The sequence below is a fragment of the Tachyglossus aculeatus genome, chromosome X2, assembly GCF_015852505.1.
Source record: "Tachyglossus aculeatus isolate mTacAcu1 chromosome X2, mTacAcu1.pri, whole genome shotgun sequence".
In the NCBI taxonomy this organism is placed as follows: Eukaryota; Metazoa; Chordata; class Mammalia; order Monotremata; family Tachyglossidae; genus Tachyglossus; species Tachyglossus aculeatus.
Window position 1 is genome coordinate 9,257,706 of NC_052100.1, and position 13,783 is coordinate 9,271,488.

General features: G+C 55.4%; 1 protein-coding gene across 3 annotated transcripts in view; it reads left to right on the top strand.

Annotated features, from left to right (window-relative positions):
* The window catches only part of CHAF1A (chromatin assembly factor 1 subunit A), a 33,850-nt gene that overhangs the window by 16,889 nt on the left and 3,178 nt on the right, over positions 1-13,783 (top strand). For 2 of the 3 annotated variants that reach the window (XM_038770695.1, XM_038770697.1), the window contains 10 exons: positions 1,242-1,471; positions 1,919-1,979; positions 2,515-2,583; positions 3,019-3,245; positions 4,671-4,842; positions 5,176-5,256; positions 5,395-5,487; positions 7,649-7,910; positions 8,209-8,702; positions 12,660-12,783. In XM_038770695.1, the coding sequence (XP_038626623.1) occupies positions 1,242-1,471; positions 1,919-1,979; positions 2,515-2,583; positions 3,019-3,245; positions 4,671-4,842; positions 5,176-5,256; positions 5,395-5,487; positions 7,649-7,910; positions 8,209-8,702; positions 12,660-12,783 (1,813 nt within the window). The remainder of the gene's footprint in view (positions 1-1,241; positions 1,472-1,918; positions 1,980-2,514; positions 2,584-3,018; positions 3,246-4,670; positions 4,843-5,175; positions 5,257-5,394; positions 5,488-7,648; positions 7,911-8,208; positions 8,703-12,659; positions 12,784-13,783) is intronic. The other variant, XM_038770696.1, reaches the window with a different exon arrangement.

A 13,783-nucleotide genomic window follows, 5' to 3' on the forward strand; every position in this document is an offset into this window, starting at 1 on the left:
CATATTCAGTCTGTCACCACATCCTGTCGGTTCTACCTTCACAACAGCTCTGGAATCCATCCTTTCTTCTCCTTCCAGATTGCTACTATGATGATCCAAGCACTTGCCGTATTTTGCGTCCGCCTCCTCCCTGACTTCCCTGCCTCTTGTCTCCCGCCCCTCCCACCCCCCACTCAAGTTCTTATTTCACGCTGTTTGCCCAGATCATTCTTCTCAAAAATCACTTAGTCCGCATCTCTCTTCTCCTCAAAAACCTCCAGGGGTTGCCCATCCATCTTCACACCAAACAGAAACTCCTCACTGTTGACTTTAAGGCACTTAATGAGCTCTCCCCTCCTACCTGACTTTACCGACCTACTGCAATCCAACCCACACACTCTACTCCTCTAGCACCAATCTATTCTCCCTAGCTTGATTAAATACGGCTGAGAAACAGTGTGACTTAGTGGGCAGAGAACAAGCCTGGGAGTCAGAAGGACCCGGCTTCCAGTCCCGGCTCTGCCACTTGTCTGCTGTGTGATCTTGAGCAAGTCACTTCGCTTCTCTGAGCAAGCAAGCAAGCAAGCGCTTAGTACAGTGCTCTGCACATAGTAAGCGCTCAATAAATACGATTGATTGATTGATTGATTCTCTGCGCCTGTTTCCTCATCTGTAAAATGGGGATTAGGACTGTGAGCCCTATGTAGGACAAGGACTGTGTCCAACCCAATTAACTTGTATCTGTCCCAGCACTTAGTACGGTGCCCGGTGCATAGTAAGCGCTTAACAAATGCCACAGTTATTATTATTATTATCTTGTTGCCAATCCCACGCCCATGTCTTCCCTCTAGCTGGCCAGGAATGACCTCTCTGTTCCTATCTGACAGATCACCACTCTCCCCATCTTCAAAGCCGTATCAAAACCGTATCTCCTCCAAGAGGCCTTCCCTGACTAAGCCCTCACTTCCCCTAATGATAATAATGATGGTACTTGTTAAGTGCTTACTATGTGCCAAGCCCTGGAGGTAATGGGTTTGATGCAGTAAGGGGTCTCTTGAGGCTTTCTCAGGAAACCTGGTTGAAGCTAGAGTGGCCAATTGAAAGGCTCTGGGGGCCGCCACAATCACACTCCCCACAGATGGAAATCGGGGTAGGGAAGGAAGCACACATCCCTGCCTCTTCCCCCCTCTTCCCAACACACACAACATCCAGGAGACCGGCCTGTTGCCCCAGACCTGTTAAGACTGTTTTTTGGCCACTAGGATCAAGAGCGCCTAGGAAAGCAGCTCAAACTCCAGGCGGAGAAAGAAGAAAAGGAGAAGCTGAAAGAAGAGGCAAAACGGGCCAGGGAAGAAGCCAAGAAGAAGAAAGAAGAAGAGAAGGAGCTGAAGGAGAAGGAAAGGCGAGAGAAGCGAGAGAAGGATGAGAAGGAGAAGGCGGAGAAGCTGAGACTTAAAGAAGAAAAGCGCAAGGAAAGGCAGGAAGCCTTAGAGTAGGTGGCTCTTCTCTCCTTTCCGGTCCCCGGGGTCCCGGGTGGGAGAGAACAAGGACCTGGTTCGGTTCCCATGCGGTCGGGGGGGTCGGGGGAGGCGGGCCAGGGCTCTGCGTTCCCCTCTGCTAGCGGCGGGTCTGTCTTGTCTTGAGAGCTTTCTGCTCCTTATGTGGGGCAAGGAATTGTGCTCCTGGTTTGAAAGGGCTGAAAAGAAGTTGTGTGCTCCACTGGGCTTTTGTGTTTGATTTTTGTCCTTTGTGTTCCCTCCCCGCCCCCCAAGTCTGTCTCTTCTCTGGGTTTCTGAGGAGCCTCTCCAGACACTGTAGCCACTTGACTGGCTTTCAGCTCAGAAACAGACCCCTGCTCCAGCAAACTGTGGGCTGTGGTTTTTTTGAGGGCTCTCTCTGTTTTCTTCTTTTTGTTTTTTTAATTGGATTTCTCTCACAGGGCTAAATTGGAAGAGAAACGCAAGAAAGAACAGGAGAAACGGTTAAAAGAGGAGGAAAAGGTAATTGCTGCCTTTTTTCTTTTTTTTTTTTTCCCCTTCTGAATTGACTGATGCACTTCTCCAGTGGGATCCTTGGGGGAAGAACTCCTGCCTTTTCAGTACCCTGCTGCAGCTTTAGAAGCCCTAATCCCTGCCCAGCAGGGAGTGGGGCAGTGTGACTTGTGTCACTTTTTTTAGAGCAAGGTCCTACTGCCCGCGAGAGGGGGGGGACTGTCTTGAAGCCCCCTGCTAGGGCACTCTGAGGAGGCCCCAATAGTTGGCCACCATTTTGTGACTCTTAGATTCGGAACTTCCGAAAAGCACGGGAAGCATTTAGGGTTTAGCAAGACAGTCCTGCCCCAGCAAAATCGGCAGGTTCCTTGCACACGGATCACTTCCGCCACACTCTTTAGTTAGGAACAGTTTGGAACTATCCCTTTCTCGTTTGAGGGAAAAAAAAAATCAACTTGGCAGGATTTAAATCTGAAAAGCCTCCACTGCAGCACCCGCCTCCTTCAAATGTACCCTCAATGTTTGTTTTCAACTTTCATTCCAGCGCATCAAAGCAGAGAAGGCAGAAATCACCCGTTTTTTTCAGAAACCAAAGACTCCCGCAGCCCCCAAGGTGAGGAGTAGCTTCCCCTTTGGTTTGTGTTCTTTTTTTTCCCCCTTTGTTTCATTCTTTAAAAATGCGAGATTCTCTACCACCAACGCTTGACTTGTGGCTACCCAGGCTTAACCGTATTTTGGCAAAAGGCAGAATATTCCGGGCCTTCTGCATGGTCAACTTCAAAGGCCCTTAGGTTGGCAACTGTGGACGGAAAATCCCTCAGGGGCCCGATGTTGGCGGAAATTATACCCAGTGAGAAGTGCTGAAAGCCAACGCTGTCCTTCCCACCTCCTCACCCACAGGCTGCTCTGATGCTCCCAGTAAGGCCACTTTGGCCTTTAGTGTTCAACACTCCCTGACCAACATCCACAATTCACCCCGCTGCTTTTGGAAAAGATGGCTGCTCGGCACCCGCCTAGGACCAAACGCCAATGTCTTTCTCCTTTTCAGACCCTCGCTGGCTCCTGTGGGAAGTTTGCCCCCTTTGAGATCAAAGAGAACATGGGCCTCGCTCCTCTCTGCCGGGTGGCCTTTGACCAGGATCTCTCCGATCAGTTAGACCAGCTTCTCCAAGAACAGAGCGACAGATTCAGTTTCTTGAAAGACCTCAAGTGCCGGGAGCCCCATCATTCTGGGCCCACCTTGGTTAATAACCGAAGCGCCGACTCGGTCAACAGGTTAGCGCGCCAGTGAAGCCGGGCGGTCCCGCGGATGGAGGGATGTGGGGAGACTTCGGGTGGATCCCTTTGGGATCCAACCCGAGCTTCCTCTCCCCGGGAAGCATCTTATCAGAGTGCAGCAGGACTCCCCACCACCCCACCCCCAGGCCTGGAAATCAGAAGACCTGGATTCTCATCCCGGCTCCGCCACATGTCTGCTGTGTGACCCTGGGCAGGTCACTTCACTTTCTCCGTGCCTCACTTAACCTCATCTGTAAAATGGGGGTTAAGACTGTGAGCCCTGTATAATAATGGTGGCATTTATAAAGCGCTTACTATTTGCAAAGCGCTGTGCCCAACCCGATTTACTTGTATCTACCCCAGTGGTTAGTACAGTGCCTGGCACATAGTAAGTGTTTAACAAATACCACAATAATAGTAATAATAATTGCACTTCCCAAGCGCTTAGTACAGTGCCCTGCACACACTAAGTGCTCAATAAATATGATTGATTGATAATAATAATTATTCTCTGTGCCTCAAAAATGGGCATTAAATCCTACTTCCACCGTGAGCCCCATGTGGGGCAGGGACTCTGTCCATACTTATCTACCCCAGCGCTTGGAACAGTGCTTGGCATGCGGTAAGCGCTTGACGAGTACCATTATTATTATTTCCAACAGGAGACGGAGAAGCTTCAATTGATCGGTGGTATTTATCGAGCGCTTACTGGGTGCAGAGCCCTGTACTAAGCGCTTGGGGAGGGTACCACACAATAGAGTTGTTGGTATATATGTCCCCTGCCCACAAGGAGAAGCAGCGTGGCTTAGTGGAAAGAGCCCGGGCTTGGGAGACAGAGGACGCGGGTTCTAATCCCGGCTCCACCACTTGTCTGCTGCGTGACCTGGGGCAAGCCACTTAACTTCTCTGGGCCTCAGTGACCTCATCTGTAAAAGGGGAATTAAGACTGTGAGCCCCACGTGGGACAACCTGATTACCTTGTATCGACCCCAGTGCTTAGAACAGTGCTTGGCACATAGTAAGTGCTTAACAAATACCCTAATTATTATCATTATTATTATTGTTATGAAAGAGCTTGCAGTCTAAATAACCCCATTCATTAAAGGTCACAAGTTGCCGGCTAAGAATGGTGGTGGTATTATTATTACTCTTACGGTATTTGTAAAGCATTTACTCTGAGTCCAAGCATTGTTTTCAGCACTGGGGTAGATACAGGTTAGTTGGGTCAGACAGGATTCCCTGTCCCAAATGGGGGCTCACGGTGTACAAAGCGTTCTTATAGGTTTTGCTCAAGTCCCCTCTCAGATTTGGGCCACTTAAGAGGTGGAGGTGTGGGGAGGGTAGACTGGACAAAGGGGAGCAGGTAGGAGTTGGGCTGTAGCTCTTTTCAAGCCGGGCTGCTGAATGTCCCGTTTCATTCAGCAGTGATGTTGTGATAGTGGAGAATGGGAAAGTGGACGATGTTCCCGAAAGGCGGAAACTGGGCCGGATGAAGCTCCTGCAGTTTTCAGAGAATCACCGGCCCGCGTACTGGGGAACATGGAACAAGAAGACTGCAGTCATCCATCCTAGGAATCCCTGGTCCAAGGATGAGGTACACGGGTTTCATCTGGTGTGGTGTGTGGGTGTTTGGGGGGTGTCCTCCTTCCTCCTGGTCCAAGGATGAGGTCCATGGGTTCCACCTGTTTGGGGTGTGGGGTGGGGAGGGGTCTTCAGTTAGTCAAGGGGATTCTTCGAGCACTGACCGGATGGCGAACACTGGATTTAGCGCTCTTTCCCACTTCATTTGAAGGAGGCGAGGGCTGGTCTTGGGTATATGTGCTTGGATTTTCACAGTTGTTTTCTCCTTTTGTGTGTTTCTCTCCCCCCACCCTGCTCCTGGGAGGGCCAGTGAAGCAGAATCCGTGACTCAGTTTTTTCCCCGCAGAAGCTGCTGGACTATGATGTGGACAGCGATGAAGAGTGGGAGGAGGAGGAGCCCGGAGAGTCTCTGTCCCACAGTGAAGGGGTGAGGCCTGCTCTGCCTAGATGGGGCAAGGAGGAGGGTTGCTGGGGGGAAGCAGGAACACCCTTGGATTTACCCCTGGGATTCAAGCCCCTCCCCTGCTGTTTACAAGAGATCGATTTTCCCCCCTCCCTCCTTCAGGATGACGACGACGAGGGAGGAGAGGATGAGGATGACGACGATGGCTTTTTTGTGCCTCACGGGTACCTGTCCGAAGATGAAGGAGTGACAGAAGTAAGTGAAGAGGAGGCTTTGGTGCTGAAAGCAGTCACCGGCTGGGTCCCGAGCTCGACCCTGTCTAACGCCGGTTGGCGAGCTGACCGCAAGGCCCTAAGAAACTGGTGACTTTCCGGCTTGGTGATAGTAGGGGGTCGGGGGAGCGGCGTGTTCTAACCACTGGAGAGTCAGTAACTTCCTTTCTCGTCTGCTCCTGGCTGCCTGAGCCATTGCCCCTGAGTGAGTAGGAAGAGCCAGGTCCAGAGAACCACCAGATTCTCCCGAGTTGTGGTCGCCGCCACTTAGGCGAGAATGGAGCTGGGAGAGGCGCCACGAAGGAAGGGGAAGGGGATGCTGGGGAAATTGACAGACTCGTGGAGCGGGCGGCCTGTCCCATCTCGTCGTCTGTCCGTCCATTTCCCTTTCCCTCCTTCCCCCCCCCCCACAGCCAGTCCAAGAAAAATAGAATGAGGGAGCACTGATTGGAGCTTGCGGAGGGTAGATGCAAAAACGAAGGAGAGGAAGCGCTGATAGGATTTAGAGAGCAACGGAACAAAGGAGGTCAGTCAGTCGGTCGTATTTTTTGAGCGCTTATCGTGTGCAGAGCACTGTACTAAGAGCTTGGGAGAGTACAGTATAACGATATAACTGCCCACAACGAGCTTACAGTCCAGAGGGGGAGGCGGACATAAATATATATACATACATAATATATAATTAAATAAATTGCAGAGACGGGGGTGGTGCAATTAAAAAATCCAGGAGCGCCAACCTTTCATCTGGAGCGTCGGGGCGGAGGAGGCAAAAAGGGAGTTTCTCTCGCCCTTGGCCCCGCAAGTCCCGTGAGCACCGTCTGCCCCACTTTGACCCAAGGGGACCCGTGGCGGCGGGTCAAAGGCTGGAGCTGTTGCGGCTTTGGTGCTACCACCACTCCCAACCGGGGCCACCCAGTTGCTGTGTCTCTTGCTCACCCTGGCCCGTCGATCCTGGCCAGACAATGGCACGGTGCTTCCGGCCCCTGGGTCGCCTGGGGATATTGGGCCAGGGTGAGGCGAGAAGAAGCTCTCTTGCTCACTCCCGGTGAGGTTGCGGACACCAGCAGTAACGGCGTCCTCCTCCTTCTCCCCCTCCCCGTCGTCGGAGAGGGGCAGGAACTGGCGCCGTCATCCCGGCTTGGGTCTCTTTTCCCCAAGGGCTTTCCCAGCAGCGGTCTTCTCTGCTACCAGGGGTGCCCGTTCTTTATTTGGGGCGGGGAGGAATGGGGAAAGGATGGTAAGGGCCACCTGAGGGTGTCTCTTAGTTCAGTGGTGGTCGATTCCTTTATGCGGGCTCTCGACTGCTGAAGTCTTCTGTGGGCTCAAGGCTCCTTAGGTTGTTTTGGACGGGGACATTCCCATCCTCATTCTCCCTCTCCCAACTGCCCGGTATAGTGTGCTCCATACGGTGAGACGTGCCCTGTTCCCCCCCCCCCGCCCCCTACCACCGCAATTAATGAAAACTTACCCTGTCTGCTGCATCTATCATCTCTTCCTCATCTTCTCTGGTCTGCTGGGCCACCCTGGACCCAACAGCACCCGTTGTGGGGTGAGCATTCTCCGCTCCCCCCGGCCCCGTTTGCCCTGCCACTTGCCCGTGTCATCTCTGGTCTGCCCAGGCTGCTCTGGGAGATGGCGGCAGCAGAGCAGGGCAGCTCATCCCGGTGGATGCTGGGGAAGGGGACAGTTGACCCCCCCGACAAGGCACCGGGCTGGAAGCCACTTGGAGCATCCCGCGGGCCGGCAACCCGTCCTGCTAGCCGGGGGCCAGGAGCAGGAGCATCATTTTGGCTTCACCCCCGGTCCCCTTCCGGCTACCTTTCCCACCCAAAAAGTCACGGGGGCCAAGAGTGGGCGCCTCCGCTCCCACCAGCCCCCCAGGAGGCAGAGAGGCGGGGGTTATTTTTTCTGCCCCTTGTACCGATGCGGTCCAGAGTGGTTGAATGACCCGCCTGAGGTCACCCAGCAGGGGCCCGGAGCCCTGGTCTCTCGACGCACAGGCCGGTGGCCTTTCCGCTGGACCGTGTCGCAGGATCGTGGGGCGGGGAGACTGGTTGGACCGGGCCCCGGGGGCCAAGCCGAGGTCCGGATGGCTCGATTGGCGGGGGGGGGGCCGATTCAAAGCGCCTCCCCTTGGCCCGCAGGAGTGCGCTGACCCGGAGAACCAGAAGGTCCGCCAGAAGCTGAAGGCCAAGGAGTGGGACGAACTGCTGGCCAAGGGGAAGCGGCTCCGGGTCCTGCAGCCGGTGAAGATCGGCTGTGTCTGGGAGGCTGAGTGGAGCGGCGGCAGCAGTGCAGAGCGGAAAGCACTGCAGCATTTCGCCGCCTGCATCCTGGACTCGGCCCTCCCCGAGGAGTGGGAACAGCTCCAGAGGAGCGGCCGGAAGGGGAGGAAAGACCGACAGAGTGAGTGGGGGGTGGGGGCCCAGGGGAGGGGAGGTGTGGCCATGTGGCTCCTCAGGGCAGCCTGGCAGAACGGGCCTCCCCCCGTTGACAGGGGGCTGGTTGCGGCCTCCAACTCGGAAGCCTGACGGAGACAGCTCTCCGTGCTCACTGACCCGGTGCCTGCTGGCTCTCGGAGGCCGGCGGGCGTGAGGCCCGGAGCTTTGCTTTCCCCACGGTGGCAGCGATTCAACCCGTTTCTTTCCCCTCCTCCTCCCTCCCTCCCCTTCCTCCTCCTCCCCCCCCCCCCCGCACCCCCCAGTCCTGAAGCAGTTGCTCCCTCTCTTACACGGGAACGTCAACGGAAGCAAAGTGATCATCCACGAATTCCAGGAATGCTGCCGGCAGGGATTGTTCAGCCGAGGGAGCGGTGGCCCCGACAGCGACGCCGCCGTCAGCCCCGCCAGCCCCGGCCCCTCTCGGCCTCAGACTCCCACCACACCTGCCGAGGACATAGCCATCCCCTCCAAAGCGATCCTCAAGCGGATTATTTCCGAGAACTCTGTGTACGAGAAGAGGCCCGATTTCAGGATGTGCTGGTATGTCCATTTGGAGGTGCTGAGGAGTTTTGACCAAGAAGACCTCCCGGTGCCCTGCCAGTGGAATTACCTGACCCCGGTCCCCTCGGCGACCAGAGAGGACCCCGCTGCCCCGGGCCCGGGGGCCGCCCAGACCCCTCCGGTGTCGGGCAAGAGGAAGTCCACGGGCAGCATGTCCATCACCCGGTTCATGAAGAAGCGGAGGAACGCGGAGAAGGTGAGGCTTCCGTCCGCTTTTACGGGGAACGGGAACCGGGAGGGTGACCCGCCTCGGTCCGGACACGCCTGAGGGACAGAACCCCACCGTTGGGTCGGGGACGCGAGAGGGCCGCTCTCGTCGGTGACTCCGCGTGTGGTGCTCTGGACCGGTGGGGAGACGGGATATTTTCAAGAACATAATAATAATAATGATGGCATTTGTTAAGCGCTTACTCAACGCAAAGCACTGTTCTAAGCGCTGGGGGGGGGCCCACGTCATCCCCCGGGCCTGGAATGCCCTCCCTCTGCCCATCCGCCAAGCTAGCTCTCTTCCTCCCTTCAAGGCCCTGCTGAGAGCTCACCTCCTCCAGGAGGCCTTCCCAGACTGAGCCCCTTCCTTCCTCTCCCCCTCGTCCCCCTCTCCATCCCCCCATCTTACCTCCTTCCCTTCCCCACAGCACCTGTATATATGTATATATGTTTGTACATATTTTTTACTCTATTTTATTTGTACATATCTATTCTATTTATTTTATTTTGTTAGTACGTTTGGTTTTGTTCTCTGTCTCCCCCTTTAAGACTGTGAGCCCACTGTTGGGTAGGGACTGTCTCTATATGTTGCCAATTTGTACTTCCCAAGCGCTTAGTACAGTGCTCTGCACATAGTAAGCGCTCAATAAATACGATTGATGATGATGATGATGATGATAGGGTGATCAGGTTGTCCCACGTGGGGCTCGCGGTCTTAATCTCCATTTTACAGACGAGGTAACTGAGGCACAGAGAAGCTAAGTGACTTGCCCGAGGTCACACAGCTGGCAATTGGTGGAGCCGGGATTTGAACCCATGACCTCTGACTCCCAAGCCCGTGCTCTTTCCACTGAGCCACACTGCTTCTGTCTGTGAGCCCTGCCCCATTACTGAGGTCCAGCCCGTCCACTCTGTCTGCCCGCCTGCCCGCCTGGGACAGCGCAATCCAACACTTGGGTCCCTCCTGCAGTTATTGGTGGTCTTTATTGAAGGCTTACCATGTGCCGAGCGATCAATCGGGCCATCATTGGTATTTACTGAGCGCTTACTCTGTGCAGAGCACTGTTCTAAGCGCTTGAGAGGGTACAGTACGGCAGAATTAGCAGACACGTCCCTGCCCGTAATAGAGAAGCAGTGTGGCCTAGCGGGTAGAGCAGGGGCCCCGGAGTCAGGAGGACCTGGGTTCTAATCCCGGCTCCACCACCTGTCAGCTGGGTGACCTGAGCCAAGTCACTTCACTTCCGTGCCTCAGTTCCCTCATCCGTAAAATGGGGATTAAGACTGCAAGCCCCACGTGGGACAGAGACTGCGTCCAACCTGATTAGCTTGTGTCGACCCCAGCGCTTAGTGCAGCGCCCGGTGCGTAGTAAACGCTTAACCGATACCATTAAATTTTAAAAAATGAGCTTACAGTCCGGAACGCCGTCAGTGGTGGGGTTGGGGCAGCATTCGTTTGAGGAGAAAACGAAAGGACTGGGACCGTTCAGCCCGGAAAGATACGGGGCTGAAGTTGAGAGGATTGTGACGGGTAGGTACGGGGCCAACGCTGAATCGCCGTTCCTCAAGTCCCAAGCCCGCGTGTCTTTCCCTTCCTTGTCCGTGACCGGGCAGCTTGGGGGGAAGGCAGAGGAAGAGTGTGGGGAACGTTCAATCCCGGAGTGCTGTGAGATCAAACCGAGCCCGGCGGGCGGGGGGCAGCCACGGCATTTCAGTGGAACCCAGCGACTTGGGCATCGGAACCCCCTTACCCGGGCCAGGTTTTGCAACATTTGCTTGACCTTTCGGAAGCGGGTAGACGGTTTTCAGAGAACCGTAGGATCAACCCGATTCGAGATGGCCCCGGGGGGGGTTGGGACCTCCAAAAGGAAGACTCCTTCACCCAAGAGGGGGTGTGCAGATAGAGCACCCTTCCCCACGGGAAGATGTGCAGCCTGAGAATCTCACCAGCCAAGTGGGGCTTGGAGCAACTGCCCTCTCCTGCGTGAGGCCCCCTCAGAGGGGCTTACGGGGCGACCAGTCCTCCACGCTTCCCTTGCTGTGGTTGTCTAGCTGCAGTGTTGTCTGGCCTCGCTGGTTCACCTCATCCCTGCGGGACAACCCGCCTCCCCTGCCACCCAAGTTAGGCTCCCTCGGGAAGCTCAGAACAAACAGGATCCTGCCGGTCGCTCTCAGCCCCAGTCTGAAGACCGAACGGAGTCCTTAACCTGGCACGCTCCTGCTCCCCCAAAATGGTAAAAGCACCAAACTGAAAATCAGTCAATCGGTATTTATTGAGCATTTATTCTAGGCCGAAAACTGTAGTGAGCACATGGACGAATACGATAGAGTAGGTGGAAATTATCTCTGCCCTCAAGGAGCTTACAAGTGCAAGGGTGGTATAGTAGGGTGGGGAGGTAAGATCAGTCAGGGAAGGCTTCCTGGACGAGATGTGATTTTAAGTAGGGCTTTGAAGATGTTAGGAGGGAGGGTGTGAGCCGGGGGTCGGCGGCGAGAGAGGCAAGAGGGAGGTACGGTGAGTATGCTGGGGGTGGAGGAGCAAGGGTGCAGGCTGGTTTGTAGCGAGAGAGGAATGAGACTAGGGAGGAGGGGGGGAGCTGATCGATATGGAGATGGAAGGGCGACCGTGGGGTTTGTTGAGTGGGTAGATGTGTACGGGTCACCATGAAAACCGCATCCCCGAGTTCCTGCATCTCCATTCTTCCTTCCCACCCCCGTGGCTCTTGTGAGCGGGGCAGCAAAACCTCCACTTGGTCAGTTGGCCTGATTTAGCTGCTTTTCTGAGAGATGCGTGTTCAAAGTGCTGATCGGCTTGGGGCTTGGCAGAGCCAGACGGTCAAATCAAAGGAGTAGAGCAGTTTGCGGGCCACATTCATTCAATCATATTTATTGAGTGCTTACTGTGTGCAGAGCACTGTACTAAGCGCTTGGGAAGTACAAGTTGGCAACATACGGAGACGGTCCCTACCCAACAGTGGGCTTACAGTCTAGAAGGTGGTGTTAGTTACCCGCTGCCTCCCCCGTCTCTTCCCCCCCACCCCCCAGCCCCATCCCTCCTCCATCTTCCCGTACATTAATCACCATTTCCTCGAGGTCTCACTTAAGCCTGGTGTAAACGAAGAGGGGGTTAGCGTGAGGGCCGACGGGGGGCAGGAAGCTGTGGTGAGCGGCCGCCGCCTCCGTGGCGATTGACCTTTCAGAGGATGGTCCCGGAAAGGCCGCCGGCTGATAGCACGGAGGGGATCCCCCACGTCCTCCGGCATTCGTGGTTCAGGTTTCCCGTCGGGGCTGTATGTGATCGGTATTTAATCGGCACCTACCCTGTGCGGAGCGCTGTAGTAATCAATATTTGTGGTGTTTTTCTAAGCGCTTACTATGTGGCAAGCACCGTACTAAGCACGGGGGTAGATACAAGATCATCAGATCCCACATGGGGCTGACAGTCTGGGGGAGAGAACATGTATTGAATCCCCATTTTACAGAGGAGGGAACTGAGGCCCATCCAGAGAAGTGAAGTGACTTGCCCAAGGTCACACGGCAGATAAGCGGCAGAGGCGGCATTCGAACCCAGGGTCTCTGACTCCGGGGCCCGGGTTCTTTCCACTAGGCCACACTGCTTCTCTACTGGATGTCTGGGAGCGTATATATAATATACAAGTTGGATACCCAATCCCTGTCCTCAAGGTAACCAAAGGAATAGCTACACCGAATGATTCGGGAAATCTACGTAGACAGGAGGGTAAAGGTGGCCTAAATGTTTCTCTCGGCGGCATTCCCTTTGGCGCGAAGGTTTTGGAAAGGGACGTTTTGGTTCGGTTTGGGTTTTTTGGCGTCAGAAAGTGTCGGCTTCAAGGGTGAGGGGCGTCATAGCCACCTAGGTCTTCTCCTCGCCTGGGTCCCCACCCCCAACCCGGCTGACCTGACTGCTCATTCCTTCCGGACCATCTAGGTGGGCACCGTGGAGGCGGACGGCTTTCAGGCAGACACGGAGGAGGAAGAGGAGGAGGAGGAAGAGGAAGAGGAGGAGGAGGATGCTGTCGATTGCGTGATGGTGGATGTGGCAGTCATCCAAGGTGAGAACAAAGGAAAACTGGGGGGGCAGAGGTAGCCAGCTCGTTCTACGGCCGGGACGGAGAATGTTTAACCCCGTGGGAGCCTGGTGTTCTACTAGCACGCTGCCCTCCGCCTAACGAGAGGGGTCGGATGGGTATGTGCTGTCCATTGCAGCTCAGCCCCGTAGGTCTGGAAAGCACTCACCTAGGGCCACGTAGCTGGCCTTTTTTCCCCCCCCCCACACTTTCTCGCGTGAGGCTCTTAAAGTGCCCACCTGTGTCCTCCAAGTTGCTTGCCCTGCTGTACTGAGCTCTGAGCCCAGCAGGGAGACTGGACGACACAAGCCCACCTGAGGGACAAAATGGGGGCTTCGATCGTGCCGGTCGGCTGTCTGGTCAGCCTGGGGCCTAGCAGCCCCCACCCCCCACACAAAAAATGGAATCGCCTCAAGTCCCCTTGACGTCTGGCCTGGCCCCGAATCCCCCTCACCGGCAAAACCTGGATTCTGAGCAGAGAGAGCGAGGAAGCAGCCGAGCGGATTGGCACGCTCCCAATCTGCTACGTGACTGGGGCCTGTTGGCCGGTGCATAGAGAATCGGGGGACTCGGAGGGATGGGGCTCGGGGTTCCCAGCCTTGAGTCACCGCAGGTGCCTTTTTTCTCTTAATTCTGAACTCTTCCAAGCACCTCAGGGCACGAGATGGTTCACAGCATGAGAGCACAGTAGATGTTCAATACAGTGCTGTGCCCACACTAGACACTCAGATACTGACAAAGGGTGGGGCCAGAGTGGGTGACACACCGCTCCCTGTCTGCCCGTCTTTGTCCGTCTAGCAAAGAGCTGGCGCTAAGAGGAGCAGCTCCCTGGGGTTCGCCCAGACTAAGTATAAATTCCATCTCTTCCCGCTTTTCTTTTTAAAATCCAGGTTGGCGGGGGAGGTTTCCTCAAGGAGCCAGATCCCTCTCTCCCGCCAGCCTCTGCTTCGGGCGGGCACCCCCTGTCAAAACTGACCCCTGTCGC